General features: G+C 58.3%; 1 protein-coding gene across 15 annotated transcripts in view; it reads left to right on the plus strand.

Moving 5' to 3' along the window:
- Positions 1-20,920, plus strand: part of EPB41L1 (erythrocyte membrane protein band 4.1 like 1) — a 73,852-nt gene that overhangs the window by 37,782 nt on the left and 15,150 nt on the right. For 9 of the 15 annotated variants that reach the window (XM_052790918.1, XM_052790957.1, XM_052790975.1 and 6 more), the window contains exons 2-15: positions 4,113-4,308; positions 5,054-5,218; positions 8,158-8,262; positions 8,340-8,382; positions 9,067-9,142; positions 9,452-9,670; positions 9,776-9,863; positions 10,189-10,341; positions 11,132-11,229; positions 11,379-11,554; positions 11,959-12,107; positions 12,689-12,724; positions 14,726-14,917; positions 16,225-16,323. In XM_052790918.1, the coding sequence (XP_052646878.1) occupies positions 4,132-4,308; positions 5,054-5,218; positions 8,158-8,262; positions 8,340-8,382; positions 9,067-9,142; positions 9,452-9,670; positions 9,776-9,863; positions 10,189-10,341; positions 11,132-11,229; positions 11,379-11,554; positions 11,959-12,107; positions 12,689-12,724; positions 14,726-14,917; positions 16,225-16,323 (1,776 nt within the window). In that variant the 5' untranslated portion in view covers positions 4,113-4,131. The remainder of the gene's footprint in view (positions 1-4,112; positions 4,309-5,053; positions 5,219-8,157; positions 8,263-8,339; positions 8,383-9,066; positions 9,143-9,451; positions 9,671-9,775; positions 9,864-10,188; positions 10,342-11,131; positions 11,230-11,378; positions 11,555-11,958; positions 12,108-12,688; positions 12,725-14,725; positions 14,918-16,224; positions 16,324-20,920) is intronic. The other 6 variants (XM_052790964.1, XM_052790990.1, XM_052790996.1 and 3 more) reach the window with 4 other exon arrangements.

Below are 20,920 nucleotides of genomic sequence, written 5' to 3' on the forward strand. Positions count from 1 at the left end.
TGCTGGCAGTTATGCTGGCCTCAGTGTCCTTCTCCCACGGCTGGGCCTGCAGTAGCCCTAGGTGCAGGTGACCAGGCTGCAGGGGGGGTGGCAGCATCCCACTGCTGGCCTGAGCCCTGGGGGCTGGGTGCTGCCAGGCTGAGGCTGACACTGACCCTTGGTGCCCAGCCAGTGCTGAGCCTTGCCTGGTCCCCCTGCCTGCGCTGCTGCAAGCAGTGTTGGGGTGAGTGGTAGTGCTGCAGGCAGCCCCAGCTCCATGCTCCCAGCCTTTCTGCTCTGCTCCACCGTGGGCAGGCAGGGGGTGGGCAGGGAACCCCAGGCAGCAGCACTGCCCACGTAGACATGTCACCAATGCCCCACCGGCTCCTGAATGCAGCCATTGTGGCTGTGCCCAGGAGCATGGCGGTGCCAGCATGGCCCCCCCAGCCTGCACTGCCTGTGCCGGGACTGTGCGCATCTGTGGGGCTCAGCTGCAGTGGTGCTGTGCCCCCAGGGTCACTGCCTTCCTTGCCAGCCCCATCTCCCTCACGGCATCTCCCGGACCCTTTTACCCCGGCAATGAGTTTGCAGCCCCGTGTGGGGGACCAGAGCCTTCCCAGCATGGCTGCAAGCCAAGAGACTGAGGGCCTTCCTGCTCCTCCCCAAGCCTGTCCTGCCCTGGGAGCATGGAGGGGCTCATTCCTCCCTCCTCTGTGTTCCACGCTGCTGGGGCAGGAGCAATGCCACAGGGATGGGGTCAATGGGCCCTTGCTGGGACAGGGCCCGTTGGTGCTCGTGTTTCTTCTGAGCCCGTGCTGAGCCTCATCTCCCTGCTGGGGCATGGGGACGGGTGCTGCTGGGGAGCCCGTTGGCACCTGCAGCAGGTGGGGCAGGAGGGAGAGCGTGTGGCTGGGCCAAGTCATGCTTGGACCAGGGAAAGGGGGCTGTGGCCAGGATCCCAAAGCAGGGTGGCAGGAGAAGCCAGGCCATGATGGGAGCAGGGAGATGGTCCCTGGGGGCTTGCCAGACCCCTTCGCCAGGGCTCTGCTACTCCGGCACTCCTGTGTCATGCTCTCACCTGCTTCAGCTGAAAGTTAGGGTCCCTGGATCAGGTTCCTTGCCCAACATCAGAAGGTTTGAACTGGAGCTTAATATGCAAAAGTAGGGCTGGCTGGGAGAGGTGGGATGAATTCCCAGCCTGCCACCCTTAAACAACCCCCATCACTTCCTCAAGGATCAGTGCTTCTCAGGGCAGGGAAGTAGTTTGGAAGAAAGTTTAGAAACCTTGAGTGAAAAACGCAGCGTGTTTTTTGGCCCAAAGTGATGGTTGTCATTTTAGAGATTTCACATCAGTTAAAAAATTTGTACGCTGAGATCCAAATGGAAGTGGTTGGGAATGATCCACACAGGGATTGGAGCTGGGAGCATGCAACTGCTTGAATTTGCAGTGGAAAAACAGCAGCCCTGTTTCCTCTGTGAAAAAAATAAACCCGTGGTGACTTTTGAAATCTTCTTGTGCCCTTGGCTGAGCACTGGGGTCTGTTAGGAGAAGCTGAGCTGATGTTTCTTAGGGGCCAGTGGCAGGTTGTCCTGCCTGTTCTGGCCGGGAGAGCTTGGCCCTGGGGCAGGGGGGTGAAATCCTGGCTCTTTTGGTGTGAACCAAGTCTTTCTGCGGTGACCGCACAGCACTTGCTCGGCCAGCACGGCCAGCAGCAGTGTCACTGCCCTACGGGAGGCACAGACTGACTCGCTCTGTCTTCTCTGCCCATCCCTTCCCTTGCCTCCTGTCTGTCCTCTCCCACCCCTGGGAGCCAGTTTTAGCAGTTTTTCTGGGTAAGGTTTCACATCTCCCCGTTGTGCTGAGGACATCTGACAGGCAGAGGTGGGACATGAGCTATGGTGTGAGATGTGTTTTCTTTGTAAAAGGAGGTCAGCAAGTTTGCGGATGACACCAAGCTGAGGGCGCATTCGATTCACCAGGGGGATGGGATGCCATCCAGAGGGACCTTGGCGGGCTGGAGAAGTGGGCCCGTCAGAACCTCATGAAGTTCAACAAGGACACGTGCAAGGTCCTGCACCTGGGTTGGGGCAATCCCCAGTACCAGCACAGACTGGGGGCTGGATGGGTTGAGAGCAGCCCTGCGGAGAAGGACTTGGGGGTACTGGTGGGTGACAAATTGGACATGAGCTGGCAATGTGCACTCGCAGCCCAGAAAGCCAACTGTATCCTGGGTGGCATCACAGGCAGCACGGCCAGCAGGTCGAGGGAGGGGATTCTGCCCCTCTACTCCACTCTGGTGAGATCCTCTGGAGTACTCTATCCAGCTCTGGGGTCCCCAGCATAAGAAAGACACGGACCTGCTTGAGTGGGTCTAGAGGAGGCCACGGAAAAGGTCAGAGGGATGGAACACCTCTGCTATGGAGAGAGGCTGAGGGGGCTGGGGTTGTTCAGCCTGGAGAAGAAAAGGCTCTGAGGAGACCTTACAGCAGCCTTTCACTGTATAAAGGGGGCTTAAAGAAAGACAGAGAAAAACTTTTTGCCAGGGCCTGTAGTGACAAGACAAGGGGCAATGGTTTTAAACTGAAAGAGGGTAGGATTAGACTGGATGTAAGGAAGAAATATTTTACGATGAGAGTGGCGAGACACTGGACCAGGTTACCCGGAGAAGCTGTGGATGCCCCATCCCTGGAAGTGTTCTAAGTCAGGTTGGATGGGGCTTTGAGCAACCTGGTCTAGTGGAAAGTGTCCCTGCCCATGGCAGAGGCGTTGGACTAGATGGTTTTTGAAGGTCCCTTCCAATCTAAACCATTCTGTGATTCTAAAAGTGGTCTTTACCTGCCTGCCTTAGGTCATGGTCCTGACTGGGCTCTTGCTCTCCCACACCTGCTAGAACAGTGTTTAGGCAGTTGGGACTTACAGGAGGTGATAGTGGTGGGATGTCACGTCACCAAGCAACTCCTCCAGCCCCAGGGTGGCTGGGTCCATGGCCTGGAGTTGTGCTGGGACCTCATCCGTGCATTAGTGCTGCTAGGGCTGGGGCAAAGCCTGGGGTTTGGCAGCTCAGGGAGAAGCTGGCTCCCTGCCCGTGCCACGTGGGCTATCATTCCAGAAACAGAGATCAGAAATATCCCATATGGGCTTCCACACTCCAAAAAAGTGCATTTTTTCTGGTGTTGCAGGCATTACTTGGGGCTGTTCCTGTGGCTGCTTTGTGGGCAAGGTAGGTGATGTGACCGTGGGCAGATGCTGTTGACTGAGCCAGCTCATCCAGCCACAGCCCTCAGGCACTCTGGTGGTGGCAAACCCAGCTGGTCCTGCACGGCTGGATGCGGCCTGGGGAGCCCAGCAATGGGGAGCTGGTGGGGCCTGAGCAGCCCAAGTGGTGGATTGGTGATGGTCACAAGGGGTGCTTGATGACCTGTGCATGCATGGACTGTCCCAGGAGCCCTCACCAGCCCCACGTTGCATTTGCATAAAAGTTTCAAAAACATGTTTCTGAGCTCCCCAGCATGGAAAGTGCCTTCCCCTCCCCTGTCTGGCCCTGGGTTTGTTTTTGCGTCTTGTACAGGACAGGCAGCTGGAGCTGGAGGCAGGTTTTGTCCTGACTGCTGCGCAGGGTCCGGCCACGCTGGCCGTGGGAACCCAGCATGCTGTTGCTGCCGGGAAGTCCAGAGGGGAAAAAACCAGCCATCCCGGATGCAATAGGTGGAGTTGTCCATGTTTGCATTTTCCTGTGTCAGTGCAGCCTTTAATCTGACTCACAGCCTGTTTTTTCCTCCCAGAATAAACCCTTCCACTCATAAAAAAATACTAGTGAAGGTACCAAAGGCCCCAGGGCTGGGGTGAGCAGGGGCTTATGGCCAGCCCCACACTGCTGTGAGTGCGGTGGGTCCCTGCCACCAGTGTTGTTCCCCACACCGCTGGACCTTTGCAAAGCCACCTCCTGGTGCAGACAGGGAGCCGGGTGTCCGGCAGCAGATCTGTGCGTGCAGGCAGCAGGGCAGAGGTGGGAAGGTCCCACACCTGCCCACGTGGTTGGGGCATCCCAGGCTGCTGGCTGCCTGGCCAGCATCCTCCATCCCCGTGCACCCCGGTGACACCTCCTGTCTCTCCTTGTGGGCGGTGGTGGCAGAGCAGGGTGACCAGCGGCCATGACGACAGAGACGGGCCCCGGTTCGGAGGTGAAGAACGCGCAGGAGGAGGCTCCACAGCAGCAGCTGGAGGCGGCTGCGCAGGGCCCCACCGCCGCAGCCACCAACCCCGCCAGCCAGGACGCTGAGGTCAATGAGAAGCCTGGGGCACAGTCTGATGCCCGAAATACAGAGCTGGTGAGTGGATGATGGCCAGGTGCCATGAGATGCAGCAGAGGGGAAGGCATAGCAGGGGAAGGGGACGTGCCACCGCTCTCTGTTGCCCATCGCCATGCCCTTGCTGCAGCGTGGGGGCTGCAGGGAGCCCGGTGAGGTGGACACCTTCCCCTGTGCTGTCGGCCCCGGGGGAACATCCCGGAGGGGAGCCCCCTACAACCAGGGCAGTGGATGGGCTCTGCCGGCTGCCTCCCAGCTGCCTGCACAGGTCCTTGTGGGCAGGACAGGCAGAATGAGCAGTATGGCAACCCGAAGTGCTGACTGTACTGGAAATGGCACTGCCGTGGCTGCCAACCGGGGTGGGGGGAGGAAGTGGGTGGCCCTGTGTCCCAGGACTGAGCTGCCCCTGGCAGGGCTGGAGCAGCAGCTGCACCCTAATGTCAGCCGGGGAGCTGTGCTGCTCCCAGCAGGCTCGGTGCTGCCCTGGCCCTGCCTGCTGCACCAGGCAGTTGGGCAGGGAGGTTTTGGGTGCTGAACTGACCCCAGGCTCATGGGCATCCATTTTCCAGGGGCCCTGGTTGTGCCAGCAGCGTGGGGTAGGGGAACTGGGCTTGGCCGTGGACTCCCAAGAGGTCATCAGTCTCCCCTCCATCTGCTGCCCTCTTCTGCCTGCTCCCTCTTCTTCTGCTGGGAGGGCTTTCCCCATCCCTCTGTCCGCCCATCCTGGTAGTGGTGCCAGGTAACCCTGTGTGCCTCCCTGCTCCAGGGCACAGAGATGGAGGAGAAGGACTACAGCGAGACAGATGGGCTCTCTGACAAAACAACCCCCAGCAAGACCCAGAAGTCACCCCAGAAAACCACCAAGAAAGTGAAGAGTGCCCTCTGCAGAGTGACCCTGCTTGATGCCTCCGAGTACGAATGCGAGGTGGAGGTGAGTCCCAGCTTCAAGGGGCTGCGCTGGCACCAAGGAGCGGACATGTCTCAGGCCAGGGACCGTGCCCAGCCTAGCGAGTCCAAGTGTCAGGGCTCTTCCAAGGACAGCTTTGTAGTACCTCTTTCATAGGGAAAAGGATCCACAGAAATTGCTATTCAAGTTGAAATTTCAAAATAAGGAAAAAATCTGGAAAGACAGACCCTAGCAGGGAATTTCAGCCCAGTGAATCCAAATTTGGTAGCTACTCACAATAGAAAACAGGGTCTAAAAAGCAGAAGCTTAATAGGTGGGGGATAGAGCTCAGCCTGACAATATGTGCACGACATGTCCATGCGCCAGCCTGTCTGCCAACACCTCAAGAGCACAGCGTGTTGGCTGTCCCACCTGCTAAGGCGAAAGACGTGTGTGCATGTGTTGGTGCGAAGAGGCTGACATGCATGGACCCTCACGGCTGCCCCAGGTGGGTTTGCGTCCATCCTCTCTGTGTTCAACTTCTCATCCCTTGCTGTCCCTTCCCATAAAGCTGGCAGGCCAGGGACCGCACGGGGAGGTGTGTCAGAGCCTGGCAGCATTGTGCATGCATGTGTGTGTGTGTGCATGTGTACGTAAGGGTGATACACGTGCACATCTTTGTGGCTGCATCCTTGTGTGTGCAGGCAGGGCGGTGTGCCCAGGCAGGCGGTCCAGCACCCTGCTCTGAGTGTGTGGGCCACCCACTATTTGTGCAGCGTCCCAAGTGTGTGGTGTGGACGTGCACAATTGCACGTGGGTGTGCGCCACAGAGTGCATTTCCCTGGTAGTGGCTGTCACTGCAGGGAGGGACAGAAGGGACTGGCACCTGCCAGTGGCTGTCTTCGCATTGGGAGATGCTGCAGGGCTGCTTCAGCTGCTGTCAGCACGGGGACCTCTCCCTTCTAGGACAGGCTGGGGGACATCCAGGATTAAATTAGGAGTTGAGGCTGGTTTTTGTGGAAGGGTCCTGTGGCCCTGCTGCAGGGGCAAAGGCAGCTGGGAGGAGAAGTACTTGCTGGGAGTGCCTGTTTCTGTCCCCAGCGCTTGCTGCTGTCTCCTGCCTGTAGGTTGGGGAAGGCAGTGCTGCTCTGACCTGCGACATCATCCTGGTGGAAAGGACATTTTTAAGGACTGGCAACTTTGCTTGAAAATGCGAAAGCTGAGGTTGTTCAGGAGCAGAAATCCTGGAGCCTTTGCCAGGGAGAACTTTGCACTTGCTGCTGGCGAGTGGGCAGACGGGTTTTTGTTGGGAGCAGCGTGGAGCTGCCTGCACAGAGCAGACCTGCATCTGTATGCAGGTCCTGCCTCCCCCGGGTCTTGGCTGCGCAGGATTGATGAACATAAGGAGCGTGGCTGCCTGCGCACTGTGGCTGCCTGGGATGAGTGAGGCAGCCGGCGGTGGTGGGGTCTGGCCCCCTGCCCATGGCACAGGCATCAGGGCCTTTGATCTGCACACTCCAACAGCCCTGCCTGTCGCTTTAGTGGTAAAATTTGTCACAAAGCTGTGGAAAGATGGGTTGTCATGAAGATGAAAGCCCTCCCACAGAAGAAAAGGAGTGGAGCACCCCAGGGCCTGCAGGGGGCTGACAGGGCACAGGAGCAGCTTGCGTGAGCCCTGGTGGGGTCATCCTTCCCCTGGCTCTCCCCATAGCATTGGCCAAGCAAAACCAGCATGCAAGCAGAAACCTGGGTTGCAGGCTCACTGGCAACTTCATGAGCAGAGCAACACTCCTTGCCGGGCATGGGTAAGGATAAGGATGAGCTCTCTGCTGTTGTGGTGTAAAGGATGGGGTCGACTTTTAGAGAGCTGCTGCTCTGTAAAAAAGCCACCTGGGGCATAGGGGAGAGGGTTTAGTGTAGAAAGGCTGGTGCTGCATTTCTTCTTTCTTTCTCACAGGCCCCGTGGGAATAGTTGTGCCTTGTCCACGTGCTTAATTAAGGCCTAATTCAGTAAAAATCAAAAAGGGGAGTCAAACCATTCAGTGTAATACTCCGGCACACGCCGTGGGTGAGCCCCTGCCTTCCAAACCCAGGTCAGCAGGAGGGAGGAGACCCAGGAAGGGTGACTGCAACTGCTGGAAAAGCTTTTCAGGGCAGGAGGAGCCCAGGGTTGCAGTTGGGGGCAGCAAGCCACTGGGGCTGTGCTGCTTGGTGCCCTGGGCTGCCGTCCCTGGGGCGTGTTGTGAAGGTGCTCCAGTAAATGGATGCCTTGGAGAGGAGAGACAGAAGCTGCCAGGCTGGAAGGCTGTAAATAGGGCAGAAACACACATGGGAGAGGTTGTTCTTCCATCTCCATGAGCAAGCCTGGGCCTCGCTGCCACCAGTAATGAAGGGAAATTCAGGGGAACTCAAAGGACCAGATAACGAGGGTGCCCTCCATCCCTGTGCATGGCTTGGGCTCTTCATGGCTCTCATTTGTCATGCCATGCTTCGGGACCCAGCCGCCACCAGCACCAGCAGGGAGGGTGTTGGGAAGGAGCTTGTCCCATGGGCAGCGCTGGTTGTCACAAGCTCTGCGGCGTATTTGTCCCAGTTTGGCTGGTCTGGAGCGGAGGTGCCTGGGCTGGCTGGACCCCTCTCTGGTTTGGCATCACTCTTCTGGTGTGATGGGGGATGAGCTGGGTGGGCACCGGGTCCTCCCTGGCCCATGGGACCTGCTGCCTGCACCGCACTGGCTGGGCTTGATCATGCCTCGTCCCTGCAGCTCAGGGACTGCCTGCGTGTCCCCAGAGTGGTGCTGCTGGGTGAGGGGGCTGCTCTCAAAGGCAGCCCAGCACCTTTTGGTGGTCACTTGGAGGGCCAGGGCTGCCCTTGACCCTTCCCAGTGCTCCCTGCCTGCACCCAGCAGGTGCTGCCTGCACCTGCCGGATCTCCAGGAGCACAAGGGAGCTGACTCACCATCAGTCTCTCCATGTCTCTGACAGAAGCACGCCCGAGGCCAGGTCCTCTTTGACATGGTGTGCGAGCATCTCAACCTCCTGGAGAAGGACTACTTCGGCCTCACCTTCTGTGACTCAGACAGCCAGAAGGTGAGCACAGGGGGTCCCTCTGTGGCCGTCCCCTCCATGGTGGGGGGCTCCCCTGACCTGCTGTCTCCTTGTTGCAGAACTGGCTGGACCCCTCCAAGGAGATCAAGAAGCAGATCCGCAGTAAGTGCCCGGGGAAGGTCCATCCTTCCCAGCCCTGGGGCATCCTGCGGGGCTGCTGGATAGCTCGGCTGTGGCTGTCCTCCAGTGGGTCCCGTCCCCACCTGCCCTGGAGGGGACCTTTGGCAGCTGGCCTGGGGACAGTGATGCTGTTGCTTGTTCGGCTGCCTGTTACCCATTGCTCCTCCTATCATAACAGGCGTGGGGGGCAAAGGACCCCGTCTGTGCCACCAGAGAGCTGGCTGAGACCTGGTCCCTCTCTGAGCGCCATCCCCACCTGCCCTGAGCAGGGAGGACAGGGATAGGAAGAAGAGTGGGGGGCTTGCTGGGACAGGTCCTGGGGTGCCTTTGCCCATGATGTTGCCTTGCTGGGGCAGCAGAAGGGCTGTTGCCCAAGGTGTCACCTTCTGGGACATTTGAGGCTTTTGCTGTGACGTTGGTAGTCACACTGAGCTGATGGCCTCTGAAGTTGTGATGCTTTTCTCTCCCCAGGGGTTTGGGGAGAATTAACCAAATCATGCTGGTGTCCCGATGGCTGTTCTCGCAACAGCTTCTGGAGCCCCCTTGTCCCTGCCCTGTGCTGGGCTTGGGGAGAGTAGTGGGACCCTGAGTGGATGCCTGGATGCTCCTGCACGCCTGCACGCAGCCAGTGGGGATGCTGCCCTTACTGCTCTCTCCCCTCCCTAGGTGGGCCCTGGAACTTTGCCTTCACTGTGAAGTTTTACCCTCCAGACCCTGCCCAGCTCACGGAGGACATCACAAGGTGAGGACCACCTCTCCATGGGCATAGCTGCCGGGGCTGCTCCCAGGGGATCAGCTGGGAGCGTGTGGAGGGACGGGGCTCAGTCAGGATGTGGGCAGCTGGAGGATGACTGGGGGCTCACTGCCCTCCCGCTGCATGTGGCATGTCTAAATCATGCAGAGTGGGGCCAGGAAGGTGGCTGTGGGAGGTGGCGGCCCCCACAGAGAGCAGTGCAAGGTGGGGTGCGCGCTACCGCTTCCCGGGGAGCCCCAGCCTGCTCTGGAGGGCACGTGCCTCCACCCCGCTCTCACCCTCTGCCCCCTCCTGCAGATACTACTTGTGCCTGCAGCTCCGTGCGGACATCATCACGGGGCGCCTGCCTTGCTCCTTTGTCACGCATGCCCTGCTGGGCTCCTACGCCGTGCAGGCTGAGCTGGGTGACTATGATGCCGAGGAACACATGGGCAACTACGTCAGCGAGCTCCGCTTCGCCCCCAACCAGACACGGGAGCTGGAGGAGCGCATCATGGAGTTGCACAAGACCTACCGGTGAGCCCCAGGAGAGGACAGGCTGGTGGCGAGGAAGGCACCAGACAGCTGGCCCACACCCAATGGGCTGCCCGGCCACGTGTCCCCCTCTCTGTCTCCCTGCAGGGGAATGACCCCCGGGGAAGCGGAGATCCACTTCCTGGAGAACGCCAAGAAGCTCTCCATGTATGGGGTGGACCTGCACCACGCCAAGGTACGGGGCCGTGGGGCTGCCAGAGCGATGGGCAGTGCCACCCCATCCTGCCCTGCTGCCTGCACACCCTTCCCTGCCCAGCCCCTTCCTCCCACAATGAAGGTTCAACAAGGACACGGTCCTCGGCAGCCAGCTCTGGGTGGCCCTGCGTTGGACCAGAGGACCTTCAGAGATCCAACCTCAACCAGTCTGTGATTCAGTGACCTCTCTGTCAGCCGGTCCCCCGTAGCAGAGCACCGAGCAGGAGGGAGCACGGCACTGCTGGCTGGACTGGTTCTTTCTGGGCAGCTGAGCAGTCTCCTCCTGTCCCTCTTGCCTCCTCCAGGACTCGGAGGGCATTGACATCATGCTGGGCGTTTGCGCCAACGGCCTCCTCATCTACAGGGACCGGCTGAGGATCAACCGCTTCGCCTGGCCCAAGATCCTCAAAATTTCCTACAAGAGGAGCAACTTCTACATCAAGATCCGCCCGGGTGAGGTGGGTGCCATGCGCCAGTGCGGCCTCAGGGCACGGCACGGTGCCTGCTCTGCTGGACTGGGGCTGCCTGGCAGGGAAGTCGTCACCTGGCTCCAGCCTCTGCCCCAAGGGTCCCAAGTTAATGACCACACTGGCCAAGAGAGCGCATCTCCTGTGGCATATGGAGGCTTTCAGCAAGTGCTTTCTTGTTCGTGCTCTCATTTCCTCACTGGCAAAGTGACTTCACCAGGCTGAGGGCACGCCAGGCTCCTTCCCCCACTAGCCAGATGCCATGACCCCACTGGTGCAGGGGGGTTGCCCAGAAAGGGGGGTTGGGGGCCATTTTTGATGTGTCTTCCATGCTTCACAAAAAAACCATCAGGAGGCTTTTTTGTTTGTTTTCCGACTTTATTTTCACTCTTTTCACTTTTATGTGCACTGATGGGAGAATGCATTTCCACCCACGTTTTCCAGCAGGCAGGAGGGCAAGGACAGTGCATCTAAAATGGAGAGTGATGCCCTCTTGCCAAAACGAGCTGTAAAAGTTTTTTGTTTCCTTAGGGAATTTATCTTGCACTGAAAAGCCATTTACAGTTGAGGAAAGTGCTTAGGCCAAAAGTGTGGGGGCATGATCCCACCACCCAGTGGGGCTGGGCATGGACCTTTCCAGCATTGCGTTGAAGAAGACTTTTTTTTGCATTGTCATGGCTCCTGCCAGAGGAACCTGGGCACCTTGGCAAGGCAGGTCCCATCCCATCATGTCCTCTAGGGCAGGATCTGCCTGTAATGTCGTGTCTCTGTCTCCCCCAAGTACGAACAGTTTGAGAGCACCATTGGCTTCAAGCTGCCCAACCATCGCTCCGCCAAGCGTCTTTGGAAGGTCTGCATAGAGCATCACACCTTCTTCAGGTGAGGAGACCTTCTCCAGACCTTCTCCAGGCCTCCCATATTGGAGGCAGACATGCTCCTGCCTCTGCCGCAGTGGGTACACATGGGGGACAACGCCGGGGGGGCATGGCTGGGGCTTGCTGACAGCACTCTACCTCTCTCACCCCTAGGCTGGTGTCCCCAGAGCCACCCCCCAAGGGCTTCCTGGTGATGGGTTCCAAGTTTCGCTACAGCGGGCGGACGCAGGCGCAGACACGGCAGGCCAGCGCCCTCATTGACCGCCCGGCTCCCTTCTTCGAGCGCTCCTCAAGCAAACGGTACACCATGTCTCGCAGCCTTGACGGAGGTATGCCCCAAATTGGGGAGGGGGAGGGAGATTGGTCCGCTGGCGGGAGCGAGGGGAATGCTGTTCGGCTCGTCTCTGCGAACCCACTTGGCAGGGCTACAGCAGCCATCGGGCTTCCTTCTGGAGGCTGTCCCCAACTGCATCCCCATGGCAGAGGGTCTGTACCCACCCCAAGTGATAGCTCAGACTGCACATGAGCGGGGGACATGGCAGGGCTGGGGTCGGGCAGCGTGGGGACAGGGCTCCCCCGTCTCCCTGTGCTCTGGGACCCCTGGGGCCACCAGGAAGCGGCTCCTCAGCCTCCAGGTCTGAGCTGGCAGGGTGTGGGGCAGGGGCTGGGGGGCTGGGGCTGGGGGGCTGGGGGTGGCAGGGCTGGGGTGACCCGGGCTCTCCCCCACGGGCAGAGTTCTCGCGCCCAGCCTCCGTCAGCGAAAACCACGACGCCGGGGCGGAGGGCGAGAAGCGAGATGAGGACGGTGAGTTTGGCAGCAGGAGACGGTCCGAGACGGAGGACGAGGAGGTGACCACCCCAACGAAAATAAAGGAGCTGAAGGTACAGACAAAGCGGGCAGAGGAGAGTGGAGGTGGAGGGGTAGGCTGGCTCACACCTGGAGAGGGCAGGCAGGGGACCGGGCACAGGCAGCAGGGCTGGGCTGCAGGCAGGAATGGTCACCTTGGGGCATGGTCCCCTGCAGCCCTTTCTCCGCCAGCTGTGCCCCAGGCTGGTGGGACCCTTGGGACATGGCTCTTGGCCTCACCGGTGGAAATGGGGCTGTCACAGGGGCTTGGTTCAACTCTGATTCCCCAGCGCCCACCCGGCGGTCTCAAGGCTTGTCCCCAGGCAGGGCTGGACCTGAGAACAGCTCTGCTCAGGGACAGGGATGGGGGTGGGGACAGGCCAGGCACACCGGTGCCTACTCATGCCTGCCACTGCCCAGGCACAGCCCACCCACTCCCTGTCCCGGCCCCTGGGCTGGTCCAGGGACACCCCAGCCCATTTCAGCCCCACTCTGTGAGGGGAGGGGGGGTCCGGTCCTTCTGCGCCCTACCAGCCCACCAACTTAGCTGTGATGTTTGTGACAAGTTCCCTCGACTGACCCTGCTGGTTACTTTTAACCCTCTCTTTGCTGCCAGCCGGAGCACGAAACAACCCCCAGGCACAAGCAGGAGGTATTCTCTCTCTGGAGTATCTTAGTCCTCATTGGTGCATCATATTGTCCATCCTTTCCAAAGCAACACTGTGTGTCACCCTATTTACTGGAATACAAGATGCACCGGGGCGGGGGGTTGGGTACTAGAGAAGCCCAATGAGCAGACAGCTGGGGATCTGCCCTAGCGTGCACACGGCATCTTCTATCCCACTAAGTAAGGTAGTCCTAATCATACGTGTGAGCAAGAGCCCTCCCAAGGTGCAACGGCCGGGCCCCCATGCCGAGTCCTTGGCCCATTGGGAAGACCTGGCTTCTGCTCATGTTACTGACTCTGCCATGTCCTCGCCTTGTGTCTACTCTCCGTCCAGCCCTGCATCCCTAGCTCACCTGTGCAGGCTGGTCCCATTGCTCCCGCTGGTGCCCTGACCTGTGCTCTGCTTTTGCCTAACCTGAACTGCCTCCGTCACCTGCCCTGCCCGGCAGCTCTGCTCTCCTGCAGCCCCCCAGCTCCCGCAGCGTGGCTCCTCTCTGCAGAGAGCCAGGTTGGAGCTCCTCGCAGCGCTGCAGCTGCCGTCCAACCCTGCTGGGGGCAAATAAGTCTCTGAGCTGCCTTCAGTGCTTGCACAGCTGCCTGTGGGGGCAGGCACTGGCACCCACCCCCTGTGCCAGAGGGCAGCTGCCTGCATCTGCCCAGCCTGAGAGGGGGCTGTCACAGAGAAGAGGGAGGCACTGCCATCCCCTGCACAAACTCCTGTGTCCGCGGTGGGCCCCCCCCTTGGGAACAATTCATCCCAGCCTAAAATCCACAGCTGCTCCCTGGGGGTTTCCCCTCTGCTCGCAGTGGGACGTAGATCCTCGCTGGAGCTGTCGATGGGGGCAAACACGGCCAGGCAATGGGGTTTGCTGTGCTGGCACCACACAGCCCTCACCGTCCCACTCAGCAACACAGGGCAGACCCTGCCGGGGTGGTGGGCGCTGGTCCCGGTCCCTCCCCTGCCTGCCTCATTGCTTGCCCCACTGCATGTGCATGTGCTGCTGACCTGGCCCCCGGCACACCCCGAGCCCAGAGGCGGGCAAACCATGAAGCACTTCTACACGGCTCAGACATGCGGGTCCACGGGGGGAGTTTTTTCATGAGTTACACTGAGCCTTCAGGATCTGGAAAATTTGGTAGGGTTTTTTGTGGGACTCTTTTGGGTCTCTGGGTTGTCGCTGAGGAGAAATACCTGGGAGGTATTTTAGGTGACTCCTTTCGAACCTCAAAAGAGGTTTGAGCTTGAGTTTGAAGCAGAAGCCAGGGTTCTTGCTCTTGCTCTGAGCCAGTTTGCCCACCTCTGCGGCAGGACGAGGGGAGCCACCCTGGTACCTGTACCGTCACAAAACGATGCTCTAACACCTAAACCCCACCTTGCACTTGAGCGCTCTGAGCTGTCCTCTCTCCACAGCAGGCCAGACCCCACCCCAGGCTGCCGTTGGGCCCAGGCTGGTCCATGGTGATCCAGGCTTGGATCCATGCTGGACATCTCTGACCAGCCCTTGACCTCCTGCCTTTGGCAGAAGCCCACTTTGAAGGAACTCCATTGGAAACACCGGTTTCCTGCCCTGCTGGGACAGAGGCCCCGGCTCCCTTTGTGCCTGGCAGGAGAGAGCAGCAGAGGAGGCTGCTGGTTTTTCCAATAAAGCCCTATCCCTTTCTGATCCCAAGGGAGAGCCCACTCTCTCCCTCCAGGTGGTTTAGCTTGTCCTCAACAGGCTGTGCTGGAGATGCCAAAGGGGCATGCTTTGCCCTTGATGGAGGGAAGCCTGCCACGCGCGTTTGGCCACATGCTGCCTTTTTGCTGCTCCCTGCAATGGTCTTAGTGAGAACTGCAGACCAGGGTGCTCTGACACGCTGTTCATTTGGCTCTTGAGACCCTAAAGTCAAGCCCAATGTGAAGCAAATCCTCCCAGTGTCCCTGATCATCTCTTTTGCCTTGGCTGGTGCTTTAATCATAATTACCTTCCTCTCTCCTTCCCCAAGTTTTTAGACAAGCCAGAAGATGTTTTGCTGAAGCATCAGGCCAGCATCAATGAGCTGAAACGGACCCTGAAGGAGCCCAACAGCAAGCTGGTTCACAGGGACCGGGACAGGAGGCTGCCTTCCTCACCAGCCTCTTCCTCACCCAAGCATGAGGATGAAACACCAAAGGGAACCCCAGAAAAGGCCAGCGAGGTTTGTTCCGCTGCTTCTCTTATGGAGGGGATCAGGTTGTTCATGGGGAAGTGTTCCTCACCTGTTGGGCTCTGGGTCTCTGCCTCCTGCACTACCCTGGGGGAGCATGGTGGAAATTACGTGGTGGGGACACGGGATGGAGAAAGGGGACCTTTGGCCAGGCCAATGTCTCTTAAGTTTTGTAACGAGCTAACCATTTTCACACTGTTGGTAGCGATCTCCCCTTGTGCCCAGGCACTGCATGGGGTTGAACTTCTCATCCTTCTCTGGAGGGCTGTGTTTTGGGGGTACCTGAGAGTTGGGCTGTGGCTTTGTTGGTCCATGAGATGGGGCTTTCCTCACCCCTCGTACCAGCAGGGCTGCTGCGTGGCAGTGCCCAGTGCAGCTCTTGCCCAAGGGGTGTCCTCAGCAGAGCAGGACCAGGCACCTGCGCAGAGGTGCCCCACAGTGCTCTCAGCAGCTGGGACCTGTGTGGTGGGAGTAGGAAGAGGGGTGAGCGGTGCTGCACTGGCATCCTGCACGCACATCCTCCTCTCCTGGCATTTTGCCTGCTGGCTCTGCAGTGGGACCGCAAGTGTGAAAGGAAAGCTCCTGGAGAGTTGGAATTGGGGGTGCCAGGGCATGCAGAGCCCCTGATGCTGCGTGAGGAGCGCAGATGTGGCACAGCTGGGAGCTCTGTGGCGCTGGGTTCCTGGTTGCCAGCCCCCTCCCTGCCAGGGACCCTCCCCGCTTGCTCTCCCCTCCGCAGTGTTCTCTCCCCCACGGGGGCTCTGGAGCCAGTCCTGTGCCTGCTCCAGTGGGCATGGCTCCAGGCAGGGTGGATGCCACATGCAGGGCCCATTTTGCCCTGGCTCCCTCCCAGGACAGTCTTGCAGAGCAAGTGAGGATATGGGGCTGGGCTGTAAGGAGGGCATGGGGTGCTGCGGGGCAGCTGGGCCAGGGGCTCTCTGTGGGGGATTTGTGATGTGCACGTGCGCCTGTTGGTCCCCAGCACTGACCAGAGACCCGGGGCTGCAGGGTGACCCGGGCAGAGGTGAGCTCACAGCCCCTCATCAAAGCACTGAGCTGGGAAGAGGAAGGAGGGACTTCACCCCACATCACTTTTACAAGCAAATATATAAAGTGCAGAGATGTAAATGGAGCATCTAGAGCTGGCATAGCTGTGACCTCTGTTCATCCATCCATCTACCCACCTATCCACCATTTGTTCCTTCATTCCTTCTCATGTGCTCTCTCTCTCTCTCTGTCTTTCTGTCTGTCTGTCTCTCTCTTTCCCCATGGGTGCTGGGGTTTCCATGCTGGCACAGACGATGGAAGAGGACACCCCAGACGATTTTACATCTGAGCACGGAGCTTCCCTAAGCATGGAGTCTTTCACGCAGAAAAGCCTTGTCTCCTCTCCTGAGGTTGTCACCATCCTCCTTCTCTCCCCACCCCTCGCTCTCTCAGTTTGCCCCCTCCGTGGGGCCCTCCAGCCTGCCGAGATGGCTTCTGCCCTCGGAGCAGAGCTTGAGCCGTTTTCTGGCCCCCCCGGGTGGCTCCCCTCTCCAGTGATGGGCAGGATCCCTTGCCAGGACAGGGCTGTTGGTGAAATCTGCTCCCCTGACTGTTTCTTCTGGGCTGTGAGACAGGGTCCTGGGAGAGACCTTCCAGTGGAGCCCTGCTGTGCACCCCCAGGGCTGGCTGTGCTCTGGGTGAGGGGGCCATGCTGGAGACCAGTGCTGGGAGTCCTGAGGCAGTGCTGACTCTATGGCACAGGCACTCTGCGGGTGTCCGCTCCAGATGCAAGCAGGCAGGCAGCTAGAAGCTGTCTTTAGCAATCCCTCGTGCTTTCCTTTCACTTTGGCTACAGTTACAGTTCCCCAGGCCCAGGCACCCTGAAATAGGGCATATCTGGAGGCATCAGAAATGTTGAACTATGCCTGTGCAAAGCAAGGTCATGCTGCCTTTGATGTCCTTGTGCAGTACCCACAGGTGAGGAATGTGGGCTCTCAGCACTGCTTGCATGCAGGTTTTATCTCACGTGATGGTGGTTGTTTCCCAGGACAGCCAAGAGAACATACCACTGAGCAGAAGAAAACTGGTCTTTGAGACTTGATTCTGGTGTGGTTGGACCCAGCCATGCTGCAGTGTGCTGCCCAGTGGTGCTGGGGTGCACATCCTGCCTGAGGACCCCCAGGGAAGACAGCGGAGCAGGAGCAGCATCGGGCAGGGGAGCAGACAAGGCAGGGGCAGGGGTGAGGCTGGTCCCGCTCTTGCTCCTTTAGCGCAGAAGCTGCCAGCGTCAACGGGCTGTGCTCTACCAGAACAGCTGGAGCCTGAACCTGGGCTGGCTGGAGCACGCATCCCCAGGAGGCAGTCTGGGTGTGAGTGAGGGCTTGGGCACAGCCTTGGGCTTCAACAAGGGTACAGGCATCTTCAGTGAAGCTTGGGCTCTGCAGCAGCATCTTCTGGTCCACGCTGGGACCCCCTACATGGCAGTATTTAAGAGCTGGTGGACAGAAACGGCAGAAGTGAGGTGCGCACACATCTCTTGATTCAGAGAGTCTTCCCCTCCACCCTCCGGAGACCCTTGGGGTGCCAGGGCTGCACTGGGGTGCAGGTGCTGAGGTGGCCTCACTGGTGATTTCTCACCAGGCATTGGTGGCTGAGACTCAGCAGCTGATATGTAAGAATTTGTCCTCTCCTGGCGTGTGGTTGCCATGAGGAATTTGTGGCCCCAAGAGGGTGATGACATGAGGACAGCACATCTGTGGAGCTGGGAGCTCTCATCACACTCAGCCAGAAAGTCACTCAGTGCTGAGGCTGGATTATCTGTCATCCCCAGCTATATGCGTCTCCACCCTCCCCTCCATCCCTCAGTCCTCACTCCTGGAGGACCGGAATGCTGGGCTGGGAGGTGCTGGGAGTCTCTTCAGCTTTGGGTGACAAAGCAACCCAGTATCTCAATGTCTCAGATTCATGCTCCCCTCCTTGTCGTGAGGCTCGTGCTTTCCTCTCAGGTGAGCTGGGTCTCCCTCAGGAGCAAAGAAAGACGGCAAAGGGAGAAGCCTCCTGCCTGCCCTGGGCTCTGTCCAAGTTTTGGGCCTTGTTGGCAGGGGCGGAAGGCTGTCTCTGCTCCATGCTGTTGTTTCTTTCCTTTCCATCAGCTTGCTTTCTGTTGTGATGTGTAGGCCACAGTGAGAATGGCCTTCCCAAATGCTCCTGTTCCTAGAGCAGATGCTTTGGGGGGGCAGGAAGTGTGAAAGTAAATTATCCCCTGGGAAGTTAAGGTTGCTCTGCGGACAGATCCTTCCCAGCATCATCACTTCTTACACTCAGCTCCTGCCTTGGCACACACTCTGTCCTGCCAGCCTACTGACTTCCAAAGCTCCAGAAGTTCTCTTCTTCCCTGGAGGACATACCCAAGTATCCAGATACTTGTTTCGAACATCCCCAAGAGTCCTCAAGCTCTGGAGACACAAGGGCTGCCATGGGCTGTGGAACCAGAGCTGTGGCCGGAGCTGGCGTTGAGCCCTCTGGAGCAGAGTTCAGATCACACCACAGTAGTTGGCTGTTCCCTTGGAGTGGGCGGTGCTCATCCCAACAAAGTTTGAGAAAGAAGCTGGTTTAGAAATAAATCTGGACCTTTTGGGTTTTCTTTACTGGTTAAGAGGTGCTGCCATGGATGAACACATTGTTCCAGGCTTCAGAAGACTTGTCTTAAGGCTTTTTGATCTACAACATCTATCTCAAGCCTTAGGTCAGAGAAGGAGCCTGAAGAAACTCATCATCTTTGTCCAGGGAAGGTTTCCTCCAAAGGGCTCTGGTTTGCAGCCAGAGAAGGGGGACGAGAAGGCTTCGCTGAAGAGATTTGTACACGTGCTCACAACCTGTCCATCCTTGCCTTGTCTGCAGAAAGGGTTTAGTGATGAGACTGCACTGCAGGAGCAGAAGAGAAGCTGCTGTACCCTCAGGAAAGTAAGCAGTCTTCTGGTTGAATCGCCCACAAGCATCGCTACTGAACGGGAAGACTGGTGTTGAGGGAATGCCAGAGACCACCCCGGGCTTCCCAGCAGACCCAGTGCAGCCGCTGAGTTAGTGATAACGTTGCTTTCATGGGTCAAACCCAACTGTGAAAGACATAGGTGCAACCTGGAGCTCCTGGCAGTCACTGACTGCCTCTGTTGCGATTTCCATGGACTAGGAAGAAATAAAACCTGCATTGGAGGCAAGTGTGGAGGAAGGCACCTGGAGAGCAGATGGTGCTTGGGAGCACAGGGTAAAGGGATATTGGAGAGGCTTGTGCAAGCGATGCTGTAGGGAGCTGGCGTGGGACAAGTCTCCTGAAGACCTGGCTCCTCCAGCGCAGGTACAGAGGGCTGCCTGGCTGTGGCACGGTGCAGATGCCATGGCAGAGTCCCTGGCAAGGAAGGATCTGTCTTCCATCTGTGGAGGAGGGTGTCCTTGCTGCCATATGTGTGGCATGGCTTGCAATGCACGTGTGCCATTCTGGCAGCTGCCCTCGCAGCGCGAAGAGCCTGCACCCACTTCTGCCCTCAGGTGGCTCGGTGTTCCCGCAGGGGCCCGGCTGCAGGCCATACCCACACACAGCCCCTGGGATGCCTCCCTGCCAGGCACAGCCCTGCTGGCACTCCTTGGGGATTTTTGGGGGGCAGCCACACTTTTGCCAGAGCCAGGGGCAGGGCGGCAGGCATGAGGTCTGCTGCTTTCCTGGGTGCTGCCAAGGCAAGGCCTGGGGCACTGTGCCTAGGGAGCTTTGCTTTCTTTGGCAGCTGGTAAAGAAGGCAGGAGCTTGGAGGTGACATTTTTCTGCCAGGGGCTTTCACCAATTTCTGATTCCCCTCCTTGTGGAAGCCCTTCCACTAGTAATTGTTTTTCGTCCTTTCTCTCTCTCCTCTAATCTCACCTTCTTTTCCCTTCCCTCTCGCTCTGCTTCCCTCTGTCTCCCTGTCTGCCCTTATTCAATATCAGTTATCAGGTTTCCATTTCGAGTGCAACTGCTCCAGACGTTCACCCAGACATCCCTGCGTGGGGCATGGCTCATGTTTTCATGGATTATTTTTCCTAGTTTGAGCGGGGAGTGGGCAGCCAGTCTTCCCAATCACTGGGGCTGGAGTGCATCCTGGTGCCACAGAGGGTCAGTCTTGCCCAGCCTGCAGAAGTGACACTGGCTCTGCCCGCAGGCAGGTGCCCAGGCAGCCTGTGTCATGGGCAGAGCCAGCCCCATGGTGAACTCCACAGGACCATCCCCGATGCCCACAGCAATGCCCTTCATGCGTGTGCTGCCCACAGTAGGATGGCTGGGGATGCTGCTGGGCTTCCTTGTCGGTGCAAATGTTTTCCTGCTGCTGTCTTCTCTTTCTACCTTCTGTTCCAGAAGCAGTTGAATTTTAGCAGTGCTTTGTTCTTGAGACTTGTGAAGTCTTTAGCTGTCTTGCAGGACAAACCTGTGAATGTACAAAGCGTATGTAGTAACAGTAATCTAGCATCCTCCCCTGCACAGCAGCACAGATATACTGTGTGGTATATCACACACCCACTGTGTCCTTGCTGCAGGATGCTCCACAACCTTTGCTTGGTCCTTGCTGCAGTACCTGTAGCTGTCTCAGTGGCTAAGCGTGTGGTATTCTTTTACATTTCACAGGTAACCTTTTACAGGTTACATTTTCTGAACTGCTTGGTTTCAGCATTGCTAGAAACCTCTGCTAAATAATTGCTTCTGATGAGATTTCCCTGGAGAGCTGGAAAGAAAGGATGGACTTTGGAGTGAACCTGACTGCAGCATCTGGTAGGAAGGGGAAAGGGCCTTTCTGATGCCTAAAGGTGGTTTCTTTTCCTGCTTATGTTCCTGGCAGTCTGACATAGTCTTAGGGCATGTGGATGAAGCTGAGAGTGAAGCTACTCAAAACACCGTTGCCTACAATGAAATCTCACCCTTTGCTCATGGAGATTGCTAGAGCCAGCTAAAACCAGGAGTCAGATGGGGAGTCCCAGTTGGGT

Source organism: Harpia harpyja, chromosome 1 (genome assembly GCF_026419915.1).
Source record: "Harpia harpyja isolate bHarHar1 chromosome 1, bHarHar1 primary haplotype, whole genome shotgun sequence".
Lineage (NCBI taxonomy): Eukaryota > Metazoa > Chordata > Aves > Accipitriformes > Accipitridae > Harpia > Harpia harpyja.